Here is a 25,597-nt window from a genome sequence, read left to right as displayed (position 1 = left end):
TTATGTCTGAAATTCGGTCAGCTCAGGTAAAGAGCTCGAGCTTGGGGGTTAATATAAATTGCTCTCTAAGGGGAACCCAAACATGCAGGGAAACGACTTCTCATCCTCTGAATGTCCACAAAACTCCTGATCTCCACCATTCCTTAATCACTTATCGTTTGTAACAGGTATTGTAGGTCATTTCTTAGGCATTTGTCTGCTCTGCTCAACCAGAGTATAGAGCCTTAGGGAGGTCAGTGGTTCAGAGAGAACGGGTGTTAGAGTGGAACAGGTCTGGTTGGAACCCTGTGCTCTTACTAGCTGTGTGATACTGGGCAAGTTACTTAAACTTTTTCTAAGCCTTAGTCTTCTCATTTGTTACATGGGAACATACATAGTACCTACCTGGCAAGAATGTTTTGAGGATTAAGTAAAATAGTGCAGATAAAGAGTTTACAAGCAATAGCTGAATGAACGGCGCTCATCTCCACCTCCTCCTCATCAACTGAGAACAGACACCTTCACCTTCTCTTGTGTCTCAGGTAGGTACTTACAGCATTATTGTTTTTCAGCACTAAGGGGGCATTCTTACAGAGATAAATGCATGAGGGCAAGAAGCATTCTCAAAAAGAGTGTTTTATGAGAGAATAATGTAATGTCGAGTGTCAGAATAATTTTAAGGTGAAAATAGCTAAAGAAGCTGTCAATAATTTTCTCCCTTGAGTGGTATTTCAGACTGAGATAGGGTGGGAAAGGTGGAGGGAAGGGATGGGGCCAGCTGACTCAAGCCCGTGGATACTAGCAGTAGCAGTGGCGGACATTAGGAGACCCCAGTGCTGGGAACACAGGAAATGAATGTCCCTCAGGAAGGCAGGTATGGATCTACATAATGAGTCAGATGACCTGGGTTCCTGTAGGTGTAAATCTGGAGAACTCACTTAAATTTCCTTATCTGCAAAATAGGGATAAAATCAATGTCACAGAGTTGATGTGAAAATGAAGCATGGCATGGCCATGTGCGTGCTTGGTTAACTGTAAAAGCCAATGTCATCCTCGGGTGGCAGTTCTCTTAGTAAGTTGTGGCTGGCGGCTGGGAGATTATGTGGGAACAGACTGAGGAAGCATCTGGCCTGAAGTTGGGCAGAACCATGAAGGAGAGATTAGTGAGCAAAACTGCCTGGACTGATAGAGAAAAAATATGTGAAGATGTAAAAAGAAGAGGCAAAAGGGGAGAATGCAGAGATCCTAGGACGTTGGACAACCCCGGTGATCTCTCCGAAGCTGTGAGCTACTTGGAGAAGTCCATTTTCTGGCTGTAGTTCCCGGCAAAGGAGGGGATTGCATAGTGGGGAAGACGGTTCCTTTCTCTGGTTAGGCTCATCAGATCAAGCAATAACGTGTGAAAGAAGCACCTTCTCTCTGTGCACAAAAAGATGGCGTCCGTATTTTTATAAAAGCCATTAATGCAATGTGCAGCACTGGAGTGTTAATTGATATGGGTCTAAAGGAAAATATGAGACATTTCTAGTAATTTTCCATGATATGAATGAAGAACTTGAAATCATCAAATACGTTTGGAGGGGTTTTTTGAATTCTAAACTCTATGGAATCAGACAGTCTTATTAGAATCTGTGGCCTCTTAAGCCATGTCTGTCTATACCCTATCTCCTTGCTGACCTTATTTCTGGGAATAGTCCACTGTCTGACCTGTTAGTAATATTATCTTATTCTGTGATAGAAGAGGTAAGGAAGCTGCATTTCCAGAATTGCATCTGAGTCATTTGTGAAATTGCATATTACAATTTGCCACCATTTCTAACAGTTCTTTAACATTTTCTTTCTCAACTGGGTGTTCACACTCATGCAGTGACCTCCAGGGGCTAGTTTCTTTTCTAGCTCAAGAGAGAATTGCTTCAATCAGAGTTGGGACTGAGGATAGGAATATATATTCTTCATGTTGTTTGATTTCAGATGAATGGAAAATTAGAAACTCAAAGTATGCAAGAGGTTTGTGTAGAATTTAAGTACCTTCGAGGAGCGGTAGACAGGACAAAAGTTATTTTACCTGTATGTTTGCAAATGTCAGAGACCAAGACTGAGACAAACAAGGATGACTTATAAGGAGTTGGCTGCACAAGCTGCCTGCCCGGGTGGTTCATTTGCATGGCAGGTCAGAGTAACCTTGTCCTGTGGTCTGAGCACCCTAGTATCAGGTTAAGTCTACCTTACTGCTTATGTCCTTGGTCACCTTACTAACGGCTCAAATCAAACACACGTCAGTAAAGAACAAAGTTATGTAAATATGCACACAGGTGGTCATGCCTAGACAAGAACTTGGCAAAATTTCATTCAGCAATATCCGGGCTCTACAGGACAAATATGCCTCAGTTTACACAGCAAACAAGAAAAGCATCACAGGGTAACAGTGGAGAAAGCCGGGGACTAGCAGGTAGGTAGACAACATTGGGTTGGAACTTTCACTCTGCCACATGCACACGAGTGACCTTACAAAAGAAACGTCATCTCTCTGAGCCTCAGTTTCCCCATCTAGAAAGCAGGGACAGCCACAGGGGAGTTATGAGGATTAAATGAAATAAAAATGAGCCAACCTGTGCAAGCCTGCCTACTGTGGCACCCGGACTGGAAAGATGCATACAAGTTAGGTTCATTTTTTATTTCCACGAAAGACATGGCCCTAAAGAGCTCTACCCAAATTCAACTTTCAAATATCAAGTTCTGGTTTACGAACCCTAGTTTATGAGCAGCTGAGATAACCTCTGACCTATCGCCTTAGTAATCCCGCCTGTCCAATTCGGCACCACCAAATAAAGGTTTTATTGAAGGAGCAACAAGTCTTTCCTTCTCTTTTACTAATTCTGTAAGTTTAGGGCTTCATCTCTCAGATCCTCTTAAAACAGACCAATTTATACCCACATAATATGAAGAACGAGCCTGATGCTGTTACACACCAGAGCAGGTGAGAGCACCCCAGGACCTCAATACTCCACATGGCCTCAGGCTCAGAAGAGAAATAATGACAATCCAAAGCCATCCTGTAGCATGACACTCTTCTAGTCATTGTAGGATCCTCCCTCCTCTCCACTTTTCAGCATCGGCTTTTGCTTTCTTGCCTTCTACAGGGTTTTATTTGCTTCTTCTGCCTCTTGGTAGTTTCTTTGCTACAGAAAATCCTCCCCTTGCCCTCTGATCTTCCCAAGTTGAAGCCTCCAGCAGGTACCTGTTGAACGCCTGGGTTGTACGAGGTGGATGCGATGGGTACTACGCTACCGTAGGGGATGCTTGAGATACGAGACGGGCACTGCACAATCCCAGCGCAGGCAGTGTGGACAGGTAGGATGAGGGCTGTGCGGGAGGCAGTGTGTACGTTCCGCTGGGCTGTCACGGTGTTCACTTTACTCAGGCTTATGACTTTGGAAGGGGTAAGACTTCACTAGACAGAGAAGGGGCAGGATGAGAGGATGAGGAGGGTGCACCCTGATGGAGAGGCCTGCCTTCCTCCTACAGCACAATGTACCTGTCCGACACCGACTTCCTTTGCTTTCCCAGGTGACATTTAGCTCATCTTGCAAGCTCATCTTATTAATGTAATCATAAATGCTAGTAAATTAATTAATATTACCCATCATATATAACATCATTGAATTGTAACAATCCAATGCTTTAACCCCAAAGGATGACTGAGTGGCGAGGACTTCAGGCCCTGTTGCAGGGTATTTTGGGGGAAGGAAGGCCTTTTGATGTCACACCATGTGGGTGCTTCCTTAAGCAGGTCATGAGTGAGGTGGAAACGAGACTGGGACCCTGCTGAGCAGAGGCACGGCCCTCAGCACTAGATTTCAGGGTGCTTTTTGGTCTAGCCATGGTATTACCCGTCTCAAGAATCCCTTCTTAGTTTTGAGTATGGTTCAGGTAGAGCTGGAGTAATCCCCCTCCCCACTCACTGCATTAAACGGGGTGAAGGTTCTATCCCTAAGGTACCGTTATCTTTCCCCATCCACAGGGTGAGTCAGAAGGAAATGGACTCACTCCCGTTCATTCTCTTTGCTTACTATTTCCTGCATTGAGGTTTCCTTGTGTAACAAACAGCCTCTGTGGGTGTCTGAGGGTCTTTAAAAAGAGAACATGGTGAGAACACGACGTGAGTGGAACGTCTTCTGAAGGAAGCTTCGTGGCAAACGCGCCACTCTGGTTCCGGCCGAGCGCAGCTTTCCTCACGGGCAACAGGAGGCTTTGAGGGGAGCTCATCTGTAGGGGATGGAGGGGCCTGACATTTAAGCCCTCTTCACTTCCAATCGATTGCAGTCATGGTATGGAAGAAAGCAGAGTCTTGGGCTCTGGCCTGGGTTCAAGTCGTTCTCAGCCACTGCCTGGCCATTTTCTCAACCATAAAATGGGGATAATTAATCACAGAATTTTTCTCATAGGCGTGTGTATAAAATGAGATAATATGTAGAAAGTGGAGCATGGCTAAGTGCCCAGTGAGTGGTAGCTGTTTACAAAGCCATTTTTGCTATTGGGTTTCTGTCTTACTATGTGTGGCTTCTGGTAACTGATACAAGTTCTGTGAGCCTCAGTTTCCTCATCTGAAAAGTAGGGTCAATCTTCCCTGTGCGAGCCTTAGCACGCTCTCTGGAACGATGTGGATACTTGATAGACGTCAGTTTCCTTCACCCTCACATCATCTTTGTCTGCCTGTTGGCTGATGACTGTAATTCCTTCATTATAATTTCCTTGCCAGAGCTATCTTGTTAACAAGTAAGTACCACCAAATGGAACTGATTTTTTTTTAACCATCATTTAAAATGTTCTCCTTCAGGTGGAAAGAAGGAAGGAGTACGTGAGTACTGGCTACCTGGAGAGACACCCAGGAGAGGGAACAGGCAATCTGAGACTGTCAAAGATAAACATCTTGTCCTCCACAGTGCTTCACTGGGTGGATCTGGTCAGCTACACACCCTCCTGTCCAAACTCACTTCTCTGCCTCAAGGATCACGAAACTCTCCCTTACAACTTGAGAGAATCTAGGAGTCTCGGCTTTAATGAAAAATCGGGAGGAGGGAGTAAGTATTTTTGATAACCATTGTTTGTAAAGTTGAGCCTGTCTCCAGCACCTGTGGACCTTGCTCTTATAAACCCACAGCACACTAGAGTCCCTCTAGGCTATTTTTGGCTAAACCCCAACACCTGAGGCTGGCATTGTAAAAGTTTCCCTCTAAATGCCCCTTTGGTCTTCCTCTACCAGAGACCTAGAGTCACAACCAGGTCAAGAACCATGTCCCTTATGCCATGTGTATGGATAGTTTAATGATTGATTAGGCACAAACGTGGCACTGGGGTCTCACAATGGCTTATGGGACATCTGCTACTTTCCTTTTGATTTTCACCATCATTGGCTGCCCTAAAGCCCACTGCTTCTTAGCGACTGTCATATGGTCCTAACTCACACTGTGGGCTTTTGCGGCGGGTGGGGGGCCGGGGAGATGAGAGCTTGGGGACCCTGCAGAGCCGGATGAACTGCAGCTGCCACCAGGGGGCGCTCGCCAGTGGCGTGAGCTCGACCAAGCGCCCGAGGCGGGCGGGCGAGGGGAGAACCGCCACAGCAGAGGCACAGATTTTCCCCCGGGTGCTTCCTGGCCGTAGGTGAGTTTGAGGAGGTCCCTGGCATCTTTGCTCTAACACGAAAGGCCTTCCTAGTCAGCTCCTGAGAGCTGAGAACACACGCCCTCCACCTCGAGCCAGGGCAGTGTGGCTTTGCCTCTCTAGGAGACGAGGTTGTGCTCACTGCTGGTGATTGGGCGAATCCAGAGTCTCTAGTTTCACCACTAGATTCTTAAAAGTCAGACTTCTATATTTAATGACGCCGAAGCATCCAGCCCCTCTCAGACCCACGTGGGTCAGGGTCTAGGGACGCGATCCTCAAAGTGTGGTCCCGAGCCCGGCAGCATCAGTTTCAGCATCACTCCGGACCTGGTTAGAAATGCACATTCTCAGGCCCCGCACCAAACCTAAATGCGAGACGGGGTCGGGGGCGAGGAGGCGGGTAAAGGGCGCCGTCTGTGCTGTGCTACCCCTGAGGGTGACTGTGAGGGGCTCGAGGGTGACAGCCCTACCCTGGGGCTTCCCCCTTCGCCCAGGTGCGTGTGGATCACGAGGCAGGGAGTCCAGGTCCTCCGAGATCTCCGTGCCGCTGGCTCGGTGGTCACGTGTGCTCTTGGATGTTTTCCCCCCACCCCCCTCCTGGGTCTTTAAAAGGAAGAAGAGGCTCTTCCTTAAGTCGTTTGTGATCTTCGCAGTGTCTCCAGAGACTGGCCGTTTTGACAACCACTCCCTCGCTTCTGCTGCTAGGCCGCTGGAAGCGCCGAGGCTTCGAGAACCGCCTGTGGAAATTTGCAGGGTGGAGAGGAGGCGCAGGATCCCGGCCAGAGGGGGGCCATCCTGGGCTGCGACTGGCATCTCATGCTGCGGGTGAGGGCCGGCGATCTGGGTCCGGGCTGCGCGAGGCGCGCTCTCTCTCCGTGGCTGGTGGCCGCGGGCCGGGTGCGGGGAACAGAACTACCCCAGGAAAAGCACGTGTGCCTTTTAGAGATTGCTAGGCCAGTGTTTACCTGCAAGGTAAGTGACCCTTCGCTCAAGGTGTGATTTAATTCTCTGATTTTCTGTTTGAAATCTCTGGGATGATTGTGCTAACATACATGTCTTTTTAAAAGGAAAAACTCCTCTGGGTTTTCTCTCTGGATTTCCTGACAGTGGGGGAAATGTGACAGTGGGAAAGTTGGACGAGGCCCTTCATTCTTGAGTTTTGTAGGCCTGGGAAGATGTATCAGGCAGGTGACCAGTGCTTTAAAATGCATTAACTGGCATTCCTAAGTCATATCAAAAAGTACAGCTACTTCTTTCCTGGGCAGACTGAGCAAAATTAAGATCTGGTCTGGGTTTTTTGCTGAAGAGGAAGCCACCTGCTGCTCTCTTAACCCTTCGTGTTATCTTTCATGCCAGTTCATATTGAAAGTATAGAATTGAGTTATGGGAATAGTATTTTTGTGAAAAACAAAACTTTGGATGAGTGGATTTCTTAGGTAAGGTTGACTCAATTTTACTAGCTTTTCAAAAGCAACTTGGTGCTTCAGTGTGGTACACAACACTTCAGAGGAAAGCGTTTGCCTTATTTTGTTAGATTTCTAGTATTTACATGAACATTCCATTACGAATTTTTACTTTTGTTGTAAGTTTTGAAACTCACAGTGGCTATTTTCCTTTAGGTCTGGGGAAAGATGTTTGTTATTTAAAAAGTGAACATATGTACTCGCTTCAGCAGCCCATATGCTAAAATTGGAACAATACAGAGAAGATTAGCATGGTACAACTAGGATATACAGCTATATACTGGGGCTGTGGGGATAAAAAAAAAGTGAAACGAAACGTTTGTGCCACGAGTATTGTAAGAAGTAAATACGCCATGACTATGAAAAAAAATGACTCTCTGACTCCTGTGTTTTCTGCAGAAAATCTGTATGTTTCTGCATACGTTCGAGAAGAAGGAAAGTGTAAGACTCTGTTCATCAATAGGTGTTAAAGCGTAAACCTTAGGGTTCCATTTTACATTCAAGCCTTGTTTTTTCAGTTGACTTACTGAAACATTCTTATTTCAAAAACAGCCAGTCTCCTGTAACACTTAAGACCTGTAAGTCTCTGCAATCAATTAAAAACACATTTAGTACACATTTCATAGTGGTTCTGAGGGACTTGAATGAATCTAATCACTTTTTACATTTCTCAATTCATTTATAATATGGAACAGGTAAAAGTAGTAAATTCAATGCTTAAAAATCCAATTAGCACTTAATAGATATTGATATGTCCATTTTTAAGAATGACTGCAATTTTCTATGGGTATCCAACAGGTAATGATTCAAAATACATCTTGTAATAATTTTAGTTCATATTTTGAGTCATTTTATATAATATCTATAAATAATAAAATAGTTATATAAAAGACTGAAGGCTTGAGTCATTTACTGACAAGTTTTTTGATAATTACATTTAAAACCCTTGAGACATGTATACTTGATGTTAGGCTGCATAATTCAGTGCCTAGCATTAATTTTAGACATCATGCTGTTAGTTTTAGACATAATAGCATTTTTGAAAAGTCAAACTTATTGCAGTATAAAATCTAGCCTCTTCAGGTGAGGCACTCTGTGAATTCTGACAGTTGCACACAGTTGAGTAATCCCTTCAGTCGTCAAGATATAGAGCAGTTCCACCACTCCCAATAGCCCCTCTGTGCCTTTGGAGTCAACCCTCTCGGCCCATCCCCAAACCCTGGAAATCACTGATCTCTTCACTGATTTTATAGGTTTGCTCTTCAGTATGTTTTTACCTAGAAATAATTATCTTGCTTTGCTTTTCTCAAAAGAAGACCCCAGTTCCCCCTTTTTGTTGGAGTGAGTCAGGTTGTGGTATTTTTGTTTTAAGCCTATATACTTTGGGATAAATTGAGGCAAGAGAAAGCTATTTTGCAAGTGGGAAACTAGAGACTTAGACTGTGTTAAATTCATATTGGGCTAATAGTTTTCATTCCTAGCAAATTTGTATCCCATTCTTGTTTAAGCCTTTGGTTATGGTGTGCATCATGAGTTATCCCAAACTGAAATACAAGGTTGTTTAAAAAATATTTATTTATATTGTATTAACAGAATGTATTGTTCCTTTATAATCTTGGCATTTAAAAAATACTTTTATTATACTTGAGATTAAGAAACTTCCCTGAAAATTACATATTATCCAATAGTGAAGAACAAAAGAATGATTGAAAATGACAATTTCAAGACATTTCCAGTAAAATATAGAGTGATTGTAACTGCTTAAGTTAAAATACTCTCCTTAATAGGAACTAAGGTCTATGCCCAATTTATTTGTAGATGTCAGGGTTTTTTCATTTCTGTGCTTTGAAATCTAGATTTTCTTGTGGGACACAGATTCACCATCTTTCGTAAACTAATATTCTTTACTGTTTGATATATTGTTCAATTTAGTAAACGGGAGCTTGTTATTGTTAGGCACTCCTAATAAAGATATGTCAGATGATGTCTTTTTTCCTTTGTGCTATGAAAAACAAGAACCTGTATTTTAAATACTCAGTTTACCTTTCAGAGATCTATGTGGCAGTTACTAGGCTGTGCAGAGTGGCAAGTTTATGAGGCACAAGCAAACCAGATGCTTGGTGTTCCCAGCTGGAGCTGTTATGGCTCTTTGTAATTAAGGGCTTTTAGCGGGGAATCTTTGTGTGGGTGTAGAGTGAGGGTCACCTGGAAAGAAAGATTACTGGACTTGTGTATGTTTCCTCAAAGCAGGACTGCAACCTTTTGTTGGTAAATGTTTTGTGTTCAACTGTCAAACCCAGGACTGGCGGGGAGTTGAGCATATTCAGTTTAACTTCTGCACTGGTCAGATCCTCTTGAATCTCTTCACCCACCGCTCTCCCCAACGCTGCCCCAAATGCATCTTTGAATATGGTTCCATTTCCTAAGAGTGGAGCGTTGTCTCTGACTGTTGGTGTCAGGAAGGAGCAGAGACTGGCTGGTATAACAGAAGATTCCCGCCTTAGCATGTGAGACCCCTGGGGCTGATGCTCTGTCCCCTTCTATTCAAGCCCTTAGAATTCTGCTTCCTATCCAGCTCAGTGAGCGCCAGTGGGCTACCAGGGGAACTAGGGTTTTCTCATTTCAGAAGATAGCTGTAACATGTTCTTAAGAGTTGCATGTGAATCAATTATTAATGATCAGTTCTATGGTGATTTTGGAGTGTTTTTTCCTTATTCCTAATAAATATTAAGTTGACTGAAAGCATTAATATTTTGTTTTAGAAAAGGTACATTTAAGGCCAATGATTGGCAAACAGGCATTTATACACCTCAAGGATGCTTGATACTTAAGAAATATTTATCTTTTCCACAAAATTCCTTCTAGTGTCTGCTTTGTGTGCGTGATGGACTTCTGTGGGACACATAAATGTGGGGTGTTGAACTGAATGCTTGGGGAAGTGTGATGGGCAGGCTTGAGAATACAGAATAAGGAGAATGTGGCATTTTGTGCTCCATACAGTGCTAACAGGCTACCAGCAGCCCAGCTATTTGGACTGGTGGTGAGGGACTGTCAAATGGAAGTTAAGAAAGTAAAATTAAGAGGCAAAAGTCTTCAGGGTGGCCATAAAGATATTTCAACTTAAATTGTCTAGAAATTTTGCCCAACACTAAAGGTGTGTTCATCAGCATGCCAATAGACTGACTTCATCCTCTTGGATATGAAATAATACCTTACAAGATGCATTCACATACATCATTTCACTTCATCCTCCAAGCATGTGAAAGACTGCGGCTCATGTTAGGTACTGTCTCTACTGAGGAAGATGTGGAGGCTCGGGGGTTTACGTGATTTGTCTAAGATCACCTGGCTTCAGGCAGAGCTGGGACTAGGACTCCATGTCCTGCTCTGTCCACTGGGCCAGAATATACTGAAAGCAGGCCTGCCAGGGACTGCCCTCCTAGTCTTTAACTGGACGTGATCGGTACTTTGATAAAATCAGTCTACTCTTTCTAGAATGTATTTTTGCCATTTCTAGAGCTGCCTTCTTCTTCTTCAAGGAATCACTGTCAATATTTGCAGTTTTATAAACCATTTTTTCTAAGAGCCATAATGTGTTCCCCAGCCAATCTGTTAGAACACTGTGTATAATCAATGTGTACAAAAAGCTTTCCCGCTGAACACAGACGTGACTGGACAGGGTTCAACACAGCTGTGTGTGCTGGGGGTGGGAAAGGAGAGAAGTCTCTGGACAGAGACAAGGGCAATTCATCACGAAGGATATGGGCCAACTATTGTAGGCTACGGTGACTAATTAAAGAAAATTGACATGCAGAGAAATGATTAATTCTCAGAATCAGGATGTCCGGGTGCATGTTGTTTTGTTGGCCAGGTGCAATTCCATGCCTGCCAGGCCCAACAATTAAACTGTGTGGAGACTCCGTTTCCTTGTTGTACCAGATATTGTGGTCACTGATGCTTGGGTGTTCAAATGAATGTGTTGAGAAAATCTTGTCCTACTATGTTGAAGAAGTTTGCTCTTTTGGGGATTCTTTCCTTCAACCAGTTTATATTCCTGTTTTAGAGGAGGACTACTCAAGTAACCAGAACAGGTCCGTTTTTCACTTTTATAGACCTCCAGTGGAGAAGACCTCCCCTTTACTACCTGCTCACCCGTCTCCCATGTCTACTGTGATGATTTAAGTTCATCACCCCTTGTTGCGTCTTTGCTTAAGAAGAAAAACCCTTTCCATCGGCTACAAGTTACCAATTATCTAAGATGCCACTGAGAAATAGTTGTCACATAAATCTGGATACATCTAAAGGATATCCAACCAAAAAGCAGCATAGCCTTTGAATCACTGTCCAGCCACTAGTTCTCCCACATTAATTGTTACTGTACTGGGGATGTACTGTGGAAATTCTAGAGACGTTGATTGGTGTATATCTGCAAAAATCCGTATTTTCTAAGCAAAGTCACTGTGGCACCTGACTGTTGCCTGGATGAATCCTGGCGTTTGCCATTTGGTGGTGTGTGTCTGACAGGTCATTTCAGCATTTCTGGGCTGAGAATGAGCATTTCAGTTGCAGGTGAAAATGAGTGAAGGAGTTGATTCTCTGCTCCTGAGAGAGATGTCATATCCATTTTAAATTGTGGGTTCCTTTTCCAGTTGGATAAGTCGGAAGCACTGTCTCAAGTTCATGAATTTCCATGCTACGTTCATCACTTTGTTCCAGTAGGACGCTTTATGTCTTCAAGAGGGCTAATGAAGGGAAAAGACAGCAGTGACTTCTGATAGTTTGGTGTATTGGCTTTGCTGAGCTACTTATGCTAACATGCTAAATATGTTTCTTTTGGGCAATGTAAATTCGGAAGAACATGAAATTCAGTAAAGTCTTGATTGACCAAAATGTTCAGAGAATGATTTTTTGTTTAAACATTTTATTTGATTTTTCCATTAATTGGGTATTAGATTGAAGCCTCTTGTTCAAATTCCTATTCTAATATTCACTGCTTTCCTGCTTCCTAATTTCCTGAATATAATTTAATCTTCATTTGATGGCTGAGAGTGTTGAATTTATCCTGATTTAAGTTTACTTTGAACAGTACTCTGCATAAGAAAGTTGGTGTCCTCACCACAGTGACCACACTCACCTTTGGATATGCTTTTTATGTATTAAGTTGGGTAAACCATCTAGTTGCCTTATGCTTTTTTTTTTAAGTTCAAGAAATGTAAAATGTAATTATTACCTCCAGGTTACATTTTGTTATGCATAAATATAGCTCCTTATGCGTGTTAGGGTAAGAATTTTACTCTCAGTTGTTATAATGTATACTGTTTGAGTTATGCTGTTAAAGTACTTTAAAGGTCTTTTGATGACACATTTGTCTACATAAGATAGGCTCAGATCATATAGTAAAACAATGCACTAAAATACAGTTGCCAAGGTACAATATTGAAGACACAAACACAGTGAGCAGGTGTATGTATAGGTGGATTGAACAGGAGAGATGGTTTCAGGACAACTTGAGGGATAAATGCTTCCTAACAATACTCAGTCCTGGAGCTGCCATCTAAAGGTTACTGATGACCTAATTACCAACTCCTGTGATCTCTCCTACATTCAACCACTCGCTCTAACCTGGGTCATTTCCATGGTTCTGTAAATGTTTTCAAGCAACTCTGTTTAAAACCTTTCCTTGATAGACAAAATGTGGTGTATAGATACGATGTAATATTATTCAGTCTTAAAAAGGAAGGAAATTCTGACATAAGCGACAATGTGGATGAACCTTGAGGATATTATGGTAAATGAAATAAGCCAGTCATGAGAAGACAGATACTGTATGATTCCACTCATATGAGGTACTGAGTATCAAATCCATAAAGACCGGAGAATGGTGGTTGCTAGGGGTTGGGGTTGGGGGAGCTGTTGTTAACAGGTATAGAGTTTTAGCTTTGCATGATAAACATAATTCTGAAGATGGGTTGCAGAACAGTGTGAATGTACTTAACACTACTGCCTGTACACTTAGAAATGGTTAAGATGGTAAATTTTATGCTATGTGTATTTTACCACAATTAAAAAGTTTGGAAATTGCTATTTTTGACAATAGTTAACACTATATGCTTTATACTGCATATTTTCTATTAGGAGTCAGCAGTTGTATATATTGATTGGGAATCTAAGTAATTGAAATATGAAATTCTGTACTCATGATTAATAAGAGTGCATAGATATTTTTTAAAAACCCAAACTTCCTTGATCCTATATTCTCCTCCAGCTGCCATTCTCTCTCCTGTTCCTTGTGGTCAATCCATGTTCATTAGAAGTGGTAGCAACTCTGTATTAGTTCCTTATTCTACCCGCTCCATCCTGCCTCCCTGACCAGGCACAGGAGCCACACTTTTCCTCATATTCTCTCCTTACAGCAAATATTTATTGAGTTGTAGTGGAAGGTGAATAAAATATAATGTGTCTTCAAGGAGCTTAAAATCTAATTGTACTTACTTCTTCCTTGACCACCCCACCTCAACCATTTCCAAGAAGGATTCAATGTAGTTCTAATCTAAGAAAAAGGAGTAAGTTTATATGTAAGTAACTACAGGGGTGCCAAGAGTGAAAAAAGTGCTGAGGCATACAATGCCCTCCACTTCACAGCGCACTTTCCATGTTTCTTAGGGATGCGGCAGGTTTTCTGTGGGAAAATAGCAGGAGATTAGAGTGGAGTGATGGGTTGGGGCAGCGGAGTGGAATGGGGCAGCATCGAATGCTAGAAGAGCATGGCTTATTACAGAGGCTAGTGGGAAGCAGAGGACTGATCAGAACTGAGTTTTAAGATGTTCGTCTGGCAGCTCTATGGATCTGGAGAAGGAGCTCACTAGGGACGAGGAGCAGTAAGCAGCCTGTTACAGATGAACAACTGAGAAGTAATGAGAGCTTGCTCAGGTGATGGCAAAAGACAGAACAAAGGAAAGGCACTGTGGAGAAAACAACAGTGTACCTTGGTGATTAAAGGTAACTAGATGAAGGGGAGAAGTCACAGCTAACTGTAATGGGCTTTGTTATTAACACAAATAAGGAATAAGGAGTGGTTTGGGGGAGGAAAATGATGAATCTTACCTTGGATATTGTGTTAATTATATATTGCTGTGTAACAAATTATCATAGAATTTAGCTGTTTAAAGCAGCAAGCATGTATTATCTCATACAGTTTCTGAGAGTCAGGAATCCAGGAGCAGCTTAGCTGGAAGGTTTCAGTTTCAGTCTTCTCATGAGGTTGCAGTCAAGATGTTGGCCAGGGCTACAGTCATCTGAAGGCTTGACTGGGCCTGGAAGAATCTGGTTCCAAAATATCTCACTCACATAGTTTGGCTGGAGGCTGTAGGTCTTTGCTGGCCATTGGCAGGAGGCCTCCAATAAGGCTGCTTGAGTGTCCTCACAATATGGCAGCTACTTTCCCTAGAGTGAGTGATCCAAGAGAGCAAGCCAGGATGAGGCTGCACTGACTTTTATGGCCTACCATCCCTTCTGCCATAATTTATTCATTAGACGTGAGTCACTAAATCTAGCCCATACGCAAGGGGGAGGTTAGGCTCCACCCTTTGAATGGAGGGGTGTTGAAGAATTTGTGGAGATATTTGTAAACCACCACAGATATATCATGTTTTGAGGATGAACAGACTGAACATTCCAATGAAAATGTCAGGAGGAAGGAATTGGGGGCTTTAGAGAGCCAAGTTGCTACATATGGAAGTAGGTGACAGCTGGAGCTGAAAATACTGAAGATGGCAGGTTTCTTTACCTAATGATCTCAGTCAACCAGTCTCATTATTAATGGTCATTGTTCTCTTTTCCAGATTATATTATCCCAGTTATGCTAACCTTTTTTTTTTTAAAGGTTTACATTTTTAATTTCTTGTCTTATTTTGTGTTTTTTCTCCAAAGCTTCTTATCATGAAAAAATTCAAACTTACAGAAGAGTTGAAAGAGTGGTATAGTGAATGTCCATATGTGCACCATCTAGATTCAGTAAATGTTAACATTTGGACTTATTTGCTCTATCTTTTTAGCTATCTATGTATCTATCTAATCCATCCAATTTTTTTTCCTGAACTATTTATTAGGTGGCATTCTTTTGTAAAGAAGGGTTTCCCCTCGACCTTGGGACAAACTACAGATCCTCTTAAAAAGGCAGGGTACAGGTTTAATTCTTTTGCCTTAATTACTAATTTTCAGAACAAGGAACTGATGTAACAATCACTTACAATGGTACTAAATGATTCTCTTTTTCTTTTTCTCCTTTTCTCTATCACTATGGACTCATAGTCCAAAGGGTAAAAGCATATGTCATTTTGCTATACATTGCTGAATATCCATAGAGGTTGTGCCATTCTGCTCTCCCACCAGCAGTGTAGGAAAGAGTCCCTGTTTTTCCACAGTCTCACCAACAGAGTCAAATATTTGAATTTTTTCCAAACATGATAAGTGATAAATGGTATCTTGGTGTAGTTTTAATTTGTATCTCTATTGTGAACGAGATTGAACATCTTTTTAAGTGTTTTAAGAGCCATTTGCTTTCCTTTTTCTGTCTGTCTGTGTCTTTTGCCAATTTTTCCCATGAAGTTTTGGTCTTTTTAAATCTTAATTTATGAGTTCTCTCTATATACTAGGGAGATTAGCCTCTTATTTCTAATATAAATTCAGATTATTTTTTTTCCAATTTGTCATTAGTCTTTTGACTTTGCTTATGGTATTTTTATGATATGCAAAGATTTATGTACTGAATTTACTGGTCATCTTTTTATTGAGCCATAGTTAAGAAGGTTTTCCCCACACTCATGTTACAAAGAGATTTGCCTGTGTTTCCTTCTAGTACCTGTGCAGTCCCCTCCCTCCCCCACCCCTCCCTGTGCCTTTTCTCTCCCTCTCCTACCCTGCCTCCCCTCTCCCTCCCTCTCCCTCCTCCTTCCATTTCTCCTTTAACATTTGGATCTGTGAACCATGTGGTGTTTATTCTGGTGTATGTTCCTTTTCCACTGGCAATTCTGTTGTCCAACGTTTTCCCACTGATTTGAGATACTACCCTTATCATGTACCACATTTCCAAAAACTTTTGAATTTGCTGTTTTGGGATTTTCTATTCTGTTATGTAGAGTCTAGGTCCAGTCAGGAGACAGAACTACACAGTAGGTTAAACAGGGCAAGTTATTTTTTGTTTTTTAAAGATTTTACTTTTCCAGTACATAGTTGTATATTTTTCTTTTTAGTTGTGGGTCCTTCTAGTTGTGGCATGTGGGACGCTGCCTCAGCATAGCTTGATGAGTGGTGTCCATGTCCACGCCCAGGATCCGAACCAGTGAAACCCTGCACCGCTGAAGCAGAGCGCATGAACTTAACCACTCGGCCACGGGGCCAGCCCCAGGGCAAGTTTAATATAAAGCACTACTAACTATGATAAGAGATTAAGTATAGACTATAAGGAAACTATATGGCACCCTAGAGCTGAGAGAGTGTGCCCAAGGAAGGACAAATTGGAAGGAGTTCAGAGGTCATTGGAGAAGGTGGTTTGGCCCCAACTAACAGAGATGTTTGCTGGTTTAGTCGGGCCGGGGCTGGTCTGGAGTTGCAGTGGGGAGCGGGCAATCAGCAACTGGTGGTGTGGGCATGCCCTCAGAATACAGATGCCTGCGGGGGCAGAAGGCCTTTATAGCTGCAGGAGGCTTGCACAAGGGACAACTTCTCTGCGACTCCTCAGGCCACAGTCTGGACAGGTGGCTGCAGAAAGGTTCTCGCTGAGTCAAGGTTGCAAGGCTGCAGTCGGACTTCATTCTGGACTCGTGGCTGGGGCAGGTGCCACTGGATGTTCTCCACCCACAGGGCCAACCCCTGCTGGCACCGGAAATCACGGCAACCTCTTCCTCCTGCACGGTCCTTGCAGCGCCCTGTACTGAGAAAAAGCTCAGCATTGTGCTCACTTTAAAAGCTTCAAGGAATTCTGTTATCATAGGGCATATATTAAAGGACTTATTTGAAGCTGAGAGGCAATCTGTGGTAATTGACACAGTTACATTGGCTTGTTTATTCCTTGTTTTTTATTCTTGGCAATTCATAGTCTATTTGAATATCTGTTAAGGCTAGCCCTGCTCATTGATCTACTCTTTCAGATTTTTCCAGGTTATTCTGGCTTACTTTTTCAGTAAGAACTTTAAAGTAAACCTATCTTGTCCCAGAGAAAGAAAGTTGACGTTTTTATTTAATCTTGTGTTTTTTAATTTTAAAAAGCATTTTGTAATAAATTCTCATGGTAAAAAATATTCCTGTGGTTAACAACAACACTGAAAGCAATAAAGAAGTGAATGATGTAGGAAATGAGAGTTCATGCCTCACATCCTCCCCAACCCCTGAGGTTAATATTTTCATGCATATCTTTCAGGATCTATTTCTAAGCTCATACAAGTGTGTGTGTGTTTAATAAAAATGTTTGAACAGTTTTAACAGTTATGGCTGTAGCTCTAACTTAGAAATGTCTTTTGTTTTTCTTTATAGCCATTATACCTGCCCATGAGACTTTGAGAACATTATAATGTCCCTTTGTGCCTCTTCTCACAAGGAGTTTTCTCAACTTGTCTTACCTAGTCAAGACATGGATATCAAAAACTCACCATCTAGCCTTAACTCTCCTGCCTCCTACAACTGCAGTCAGTCCATCCTACCCCTGGAGCACCGCCCCATCTGTATACCTTCTTCCTATGTAGAGAGCCACCATGAATATTCGGCTATGACATTCTACAGCCCTGCTGTGATGAATTACAGTATTCCCAGCAGTGCCAATAGCTCCGAAGGTGGGCCTGGTCAACAGACCACAAGCCCAAATGTGTTGTGGCCAACTCCTGGACACCTCTCTCCTGTGGCGATCCGTCACCCATCGTCACTTCTGTATACAGAAACTCAGAAGAGTCCTTGGTGTGAAGCAAGATCACTAGAACATGCCTTATCTGTAAACAGGTAAATCCAGCCTTCATTATGAATTGTAGTTCATGAGCATTATTCAAATCACGTTATGATTTAGTGAGAAGAAAGATATGCATAATCCAAGGTCTTTATTAGTCATTGATTACTTGGAGCACCTAAAACATGATATTCTGAATTCCAGAATATCTATTCTGATATTCAAGTCCTCATTAAAAAGGTTGAGCTTATAGAGCTGTGTTGTGGGGAGAATTCACTCTCATGACTACTATCTTCAGACAATAAAGATTGAGCTTAAATCGCTTTTCTCTTGATGAAGTGATTTGGGTTTGAAAAAGAAATGTTTACCTTCAAATGAGATCCTTCTTATCTTGTAGTGAAATCACAGTTTAGTGTTCACGACAAATGGTGTCCAGGATGAGAGTAACTGGCAGTATTACAACTTAAATGAAATACTAGACATGTGAAGCCTGAAAAGACAGCAATTGGTAGAAGCTTTTTAACAATGAACTAAAATAATAACATTTTATAAAGATCGATGGGAACCTATTTAAATGTAGACTTAGCTGAAATTTATTGAAGTTAAAAAGAATATCTGTACTCTTTAAGTGCAAAGTAACATGATGGATTATTTCCATTCAATTTGTAATGTTTTTAATGATAATTATGGCTTTGGAGGGCAGAGGTGGTGTACGGAGAAGGGGGTGGGGGAGATAAATTTCTAAAACAACCAAAGTACTAAGTTACAGCATATTGGATATTGAAATTCATTACTTTCAAATGCTATCATAAAACTTTGGGAAAGCCATATTATACAGTAATTTTATTTTTCTTTTTAAAAAATGTTTGTTGGTCAAGGAGAATATAAAAATTATGGATAATTTTTTTAAGGTAATGTTTTTTGTTCAGCCCTCAAGAAAGAAATATTTTGGTTTTGAGCATCAGCTCTGATCTGAGTTCCACTAGTATTTGTGTAATGAAACCATAGTATAATTACCTTCATTTATAAACCAGTCATGCATCTACCATCTCTTTCTGAGAAAAACATGCCCTAGCAAAATAGGGAACCAGCCAGGTGTGTTTTGGTGTCTTCCAGCGCTCCCTTGATGGGCTCTCCTTTCCTCCCTGAGGCCCTTGCCGGTCAGCCCAGCCTTGAGTGCCTGCTTCCTTCAGCCTGCTCTAAGGACAGACATGTGTTCTCTCTCCTCCCCCTTCTGTCTGCTCCTTTCTTTCTCCCCTTTTCTTCTCCTTTCCATACCGCTCCCTTCCTTTGCCACCCCTACCATCCCTTCTACCTTTTCCCTCCCCTTCCCTTCTCTTACTCCCCCTCTCCTTCCCTTCCCTACACTTCCCTTCTCTTTTCTTCACTACCCTTCCCTACCCTTCCCTTCCTATCCCTTTCCTTTCCCTCCCTTCTCTTTCTCTCCCTCCCTTTTCCTCCCTTTCTCTACCCTACCTTCCCTCTCCTTCCCTTCCCTTCCATACCCTTCCCTTCTGTTTCCTTCCCTCTAAAGCCAGAATATAGTATTCACCTTAATATAACTTAAAGTCCACTTGTTACTCCTCTTAAAGTTGTTTTCATTCTAGACCTTTATCTTAAATTGCAGAATGAAAGATTTTGTCCGCCATTTAAATGGGGACTCTGAAGGGCTATTTAGCGACACTGTTTGGAATGACTGATACTTGGAAATGGTTGGGCGAGTTTAGGCCCATCCGCGCAGTGTTGATGAACTCCAGTAACTATGGTAGGTCACTGCACACCTGCTTGTGGTTCAGACCTGTGGGTAAGTCTCCATCTGGTCACTTACTACACTCAGAGATATGCGCCCCGATGGCTACACCAGCCACTTTCCTAACCACTTTCAAACCTCCGTCATTCCCAACAGTGTGACTCTTCATAGATCTGTTATCAGCAACAAAGGTTTTGCTTGATTACAGTTCCTGGGATATGTTTATCATGAACCTGGGAGGGCAAAGACATAAATTAGGCAATGTTCATGCTGGCTTTTTTTCTAGAAAGTCCTTCTTTCCCCCCCTTAATGCTCTTTTACAGTGAATGTTTTCTTTGCCCCCAGAGAGTCCCTGAAAAGGAAGGTTAGTGGGAGCAGTTGTGCCAGCCCTGTTACTAGTCCAAGTTCAAAGAGGGATGCCCACTTCTGTGCTGTCTGCAGTGATTACGCATCGGGATATCACTATGGAGTCTGGTCATGCGAAGGATGTAAGGCCTTTTTTAAAAGAAGCATTCAAGGTACAAGAGTATTATTAGTTGCTTCTTTAGTTTTCCGCTTTTGCTTTCAAATAATTTTGCAGCTGGCCTGGCAGAAATTCACCATTGGCCTGTTTGGAACACAAAGTACTTGATGAGCAGTTTGGAGGGTCATGTGTGTTTGGGGGTGGGGTGGATTGTTTCAAGTGTAGAGAACTTTATCTTTAATTGCAGATCTCTAGCCCCAAACTCCAGAACTTGAATGGGTCTTGCCCCACCATCACCCATCACCGTCTTCTTGTGAGAAGATGTCAAGTTACAACCCTTATGAAAATAAAGCTTGAAAAAATGTGCACTCCTTAGGAATTGTAAAGATCATTTCTTCCTTTGACTTATGTTTAATATCTGGTATGCGTAACAGTCATGATAGTGAGCTGGCTCCTGTTAGAATCCAGAGGGCAGTGAGGCGTAGAACGTTGGTAGATAAAGAGTCACCTTCCAGTGGATCCCCTGAAATTCACCCCATATTGATGACTATCTATTTGTCCTGGACCCTCCACTTAGTCACTCTCTAACTTTCCTCCCGGCTCATTTCCTCCTTTGTGAAATGGAGATACTCACAGAGTTGTTTGAAAAATGCAGTGAGGTTTATTCATTTGGGTAGTTTCCAGTTTTGTGCTATTTTGAATAAAAACTGTGAACATTCATGCATCTCTTTCTCTGTAGACGTGTTTTTTTTTTCTCTTGGGTAAATACCTAGGAGTAAAATTGCTGGTTGAAGATAGATGCAGAGAAAGCATTTGACAAGATCCAACACCCATTTATGATAAAAACCCTCAATAAAATGGGTATAGAAGGAAAGTACCTCAACATAATAAAGGCCATATATGACAGACCCACAGCCAACATCATACTCAATGGACAAAAACTGAAAGCCATCCCTCTGAGGACAGGAACAAGACAAGGGTGCCCACTTTCACCACTCCTATTCAACATAGTACTGGAGGTGTTGGCCAGAGCAATTCGGCAGGAAAAAGAAATAAAAGGAATCCACATAGGTAATGAAGAAGTAAAACTCTCGCTGTTTGCAGACGACATGATCTTATATATAGAAAACCCCAAAGAATCCATAGAAAAACTATTAGAAATAATCAACAACTACAGCAAAGTAGCAGGGTATAAAATCAACATACATAAATCAGTAGCATTTCTATACACTAACAATGAACTAACAGAAAAAGAACTCAAGAACTCAATCCCATTCACAATCGCAACGAAAAGAATAAAATACCTTGGGATAAACTTAACCAAGGAAGTGAAGGATCTATACAATGAAAACTACAAGACTTTCTTGAAAGAAATTGATGATGACATAAAGAGATGGAAAGACATTCCTTGCACATGGATTGGAAGAATAAACATAGTTAAAATGTCCATACTACCTAAAGCAATCTACAGATTCAATGCTATCCCAATCAGAATCCCAAGAACATTCTTCACAGAAATTGAACAAAGAATCCTAAAATTCATATGGGGCAACAAAAGACCGCGAATTGCTAAAGCAATCCTGAGCAAGAAAAACAAAGCCGGCGGAATCACAATCCCCGATTTCAAAACATACTACAAAGCTACAGTGATCAAAACAGCATGGTACTGGTACAAAAACAGGTCCACAGATCAATGGAACAGAATTGAAAGCCCGGAGATAAAACCACACATCTATGGACAGCTGATCTTCGACAAAGGAGCAGAGGGCCTACAATGGAGAAAAGAAACTCTCTTCAACAAATGGTGCTGGGAAAACTGGACAGCCGCATGCAAAAGATTGAAAATTGACCATTCTTTTTCACCACACACCAAAATAAACTCAAAGTGGATCAAAGACCTAAAGATTAGGCCTGAAACAATAAGTCTTCTGGAAGAGAATATAGGCAGTACACTCTTTGACATCAGTTTCAAAAGAATCTTTTCAGACACTATAACTCCTCAGTTGAGGGAAACAATAGAAAGAATAAACAAATGGGACTTCATCAGACTAAAGAGCTTCTTTAAGGCAAGGGAAAACAGGATTGAAACAAAAAAACAGCTCACTAATTGGGAAAAAATATTTACAAGCCACTTATCCGACAAAGGGTTAATCTCCATAATATACAAAGAACTCACACGGCTTAACAACAAAAAAACAAACAACCCGATCAAAAAATGGGCAGAGGACATGAACAGACATTTCTCAAAAGAAGATATGAATATGGCCAATAGACACATGAAAAGATGTTCATCATCGCTAATCATCAGGGAAATGCAAATCAAAACTACACTAAGATATCACCTTACACCCATTAGATTGGCAAAAACATCCAAAACCAAGAGCGACAAATGTTGGAGAGGTTGTGGAGAAAAAGGAACCCTCATACACTGTTGCTGGGAATGCAAACTGGTACAGCCACTATGGAAAACAGTATGGAGATTTCTCAAAAAGTTAAAAATAGAAGTACCCTATGACCCAGCCATCCCATTACTGGGTATCTATCCTAAGAACCTGAAATCAGAAATCCCAAGAGTCCCTTGCACCCCTATGTTCATTGCAGCATTATTTACAATAGCCAAGACGTGGAACCAACCTACATGCCCAGAAACTGATGATTGGATAAAGAAGATATGGTATATATACACAATGGAATACTACTCAGCCATAAAAAAAGACAAAATTGGCCCATTCACAGCAACGTGGATGGACCTCGAGGGTATTATGTTAAGCGAAATAAGCCAGTCAGAGAAAGACGAACTCTATATGACTCCACTCATAGGTGGAAGTTAGTATATTGACAAGGAGATCTGATGGGTGGTTACCAGGGAAAAGGGGGGGTGGGGGGAGGGCACAAAGGGGGAAGTGGTGTACCCACAACATGACTAACAAAAATGTACAACTGAAATCTCACAAGGTTGTAATCTATCATAACATTAATAAAAAAAAAAATTGCTGGTTGAAGAATAAGCGTATGTTTAACTTTCTAAGAAACTGACAAACTATTTTCCAAACTGGTTGAACAATTGTGCATTCTCAACAGCAATGTGTGAGAGTTCCAGTTACTCTATATCCTTGTCAAAACTTGATATTGCCAGTTTTTAAAATTTTAGCCGTTCTATTGGGTATATAGCTGTATCTCGTTATGGTTTTAATTTGCGTTTCCCTGAATACTGATGATTTTGAGCATCTTTTCATGTGTTCATTGATTTTTTTCTCTCTCTGTATGATATGTTAAATTCTTATATATACTAGTGTTCTATTCTGACTGTTCTCTTGATCTGTCTCTTAATTCTTGTATAAGTACCCCATTATTTTAGCTGTTATAATTTTATAATGCATCTTAATGCATGCCAGTGTAAATACCTCCTATTTTAAAAATATCCTGCCTATTTTCTCTTGTTTATTTGTCCATAGGAACATTAGAATAATTTTATTAAGTGGCCTCCCATCTTTAATGTTAAGAAAAGTGAACGTTTTGTTAAACCTAAGAATTATTTTAGAAGGAATCTTTGTAATAGTCTTCATATCAAGAAACATGTTATGTCTGCATTTATTTAGGTCTTTTATATCTCTTATAATATTTTGTTAGTTTTTTTAATATGTATCTGGCACATTTCTCGATGGTATTTCCACAAATTTCATTCCTTTGGCTATTTATTTTATATCCATATAAAATAGCAATTATTATTTTGTATTCTACTATTCACTTTCATTTTGGTATTCATTATAATCTTTTTTCATTGTCCTTTGAAAGTTAAAATCTATATGCTGCTCATGAATCTTCAGCTCTTCATTTCTTAAGACTTTAGAGGCTGAGCTGTAAGTGGGAAGTTCCAACAGCCCATAGGTCACATAAAACATTCTTACCTGGAAGGCATACATTCCGTTACCTGCATGTCTTATTTGGTCTTGAACTCAGGAAGCGTGTCCTGAGGGAACAAAACACAAAGTGGAGGCCTGCTCTTGAGGATAAGTGCCAGGGAGGATGTAGATGATAAATGTTGCTCTACTTTTAAAATAAGAAAACTGGAGGCCAGCCTGATGGCCCAGTGGTTAACTTCGCACGTTCTGCTTTGGTGGCCCGGGGTTCGCCAATTCGGATCCCGGGTGCAGACATGGCACTGCTTGGCAAGCCATGCTGTGGTAGGCGTCCCACGTGTAAAGTAGAGGAAGATGGGCATGGATGTTAGCTCAGGGCCAGTCTTCCTCAGCAAAAAAAGAGGACAGTGGCAGATGTTAGCTCAGGGCTAATCTTCCTCAAAAGAAATAAAATAAAATAAAAATGAAAAAAAACCCCAGAAAACTGGAAGTCTGAGCTGACATTAAACTTAGATGTGATTCCAAGTCCAATACTGTCTCTTCCCTCCATTCAGTTGCATATGAATGATAATAGGTATTCAGACACGCTCAATAATTTTGCAGAGAGACCAAAGATATTCTATGTCTTATATTATAAAAAGTATATTTTCCTATAATGTTGTACATTTTAACCAAAAGAATTAGCAGCTTATTTGTTTTGGACTTTTCTTTCAGTTCTGTTAGTACAGAGTAGCATGCTTCTCAGATTGTTGCACGGAACAAGAAAACCATTTTAATACATGAGGTAGTTGGTGCAGTTTGAGGAGGATTTTTTTCTTTTTGCCAGAAGTGGAGTGAATTACCATGACCTTCTTGCATAAGACATTTTCTGGGCTATTGAGTGTGTTCATATTATTGTGCTTTCTGATCCTTTTTTAAAAATAAAATGATCTTTTTAAAATAAACTCTGAGAAAAAAATGAAAGTAAATCTCTAGTTGTTCCTTAAGTGCTTATGCGATAAACCTCTTTATGAAACTAATAAGGATGCCATCATGTGTAGTTCCTAGAATTTTTAGAAAGTACTTAGAAGATTCCCACTGCTATGGAAAGTCCTGTGGGATTACATTTATCTTCTAACTATAAAGCATGATGTTCTGAAGTACAATAGAAATTTCCAATTATAAATATATTTTGGCTTTTACAAATATAATTTATTTTTGAATATTATCAATGAGGATAAAAGCAATTACAAGATAATTATCTGTTCCTTAAAATGTATATATAACATACTTTATGTTACCCCTTTCTCCTGAGTGTGTGAGGAACCTGTAAATAGGATGAGAGAGTCGCTTCCTTTGTTAGATTACAATATATATCAAATGGTGATGGGTTAGTCTCTCATGACTATGCTATGATTATGTAAGACTCCATCACACAAGACTGGAGAGAGACTGGAAGTCAGAGAGATGCGCTCCTCCTGGCCTGGAAGAAAGCAAACATTGTTTTGT

General features: G+C 41.2%; 1 protein-coding gene across 3 annotated transcripts in view; it reads left to right on the top strand.

Annotated features, from left to right (window-relative positions):
• Window positions 1–25,597, top strand: part of ESR2 (estrogen receptor 2) — a 135,470-nt gene that overhangs the window by 64,379 nt on the left and 45,494 nt on the right. Inside the window, exons 10-13 of one of the 3 annotated variants that reach the window (XM_070249126.1) lie at window positions 4,817–5,060; window positions 6,346–6,612; window positions 17,634–18,092; window positions 20,132–20,304. In XM_070249126.1, the coding sequence (XP_070105227.1) occupies window positions 17,671–18,092; window positions 20,132–20,304 (595 nt within the window). In that variant the 5' untranslated portion in view covers window positions 4,817–5,060; window positions 6,346–6,612; window positions 17,634–17,670. Of the gene's footprint in view, window positions 1–4,816; window positions 5,061–6,293; window positions 6,613–17,633; window positions 18,093–20,131; window positions 20,305–25,597 lie in introns of those variants that run through there. The other 2 variants (XM_070249127.1, NM_001309479.1) reach the window with 2 other exon arrangements.

The sequence above is a fragment of the Equus caballus genome, chromosome 24 (assembly GCF_041296265.1).
Source record: "Equus caballus isolate H_3958 breed thoroughbred chromosome 24, TB-T2T, whole genome shotgun sequence".
Taxonomy (NCBI): Eukaryota; Metazoa; Chordata; class Mammalia; order Perissodactyla; family Equidae; genus Equus; species Equus caballus.
This window is presented reverse-complemented; position numbering and strand designations above follow the sequence as displayed.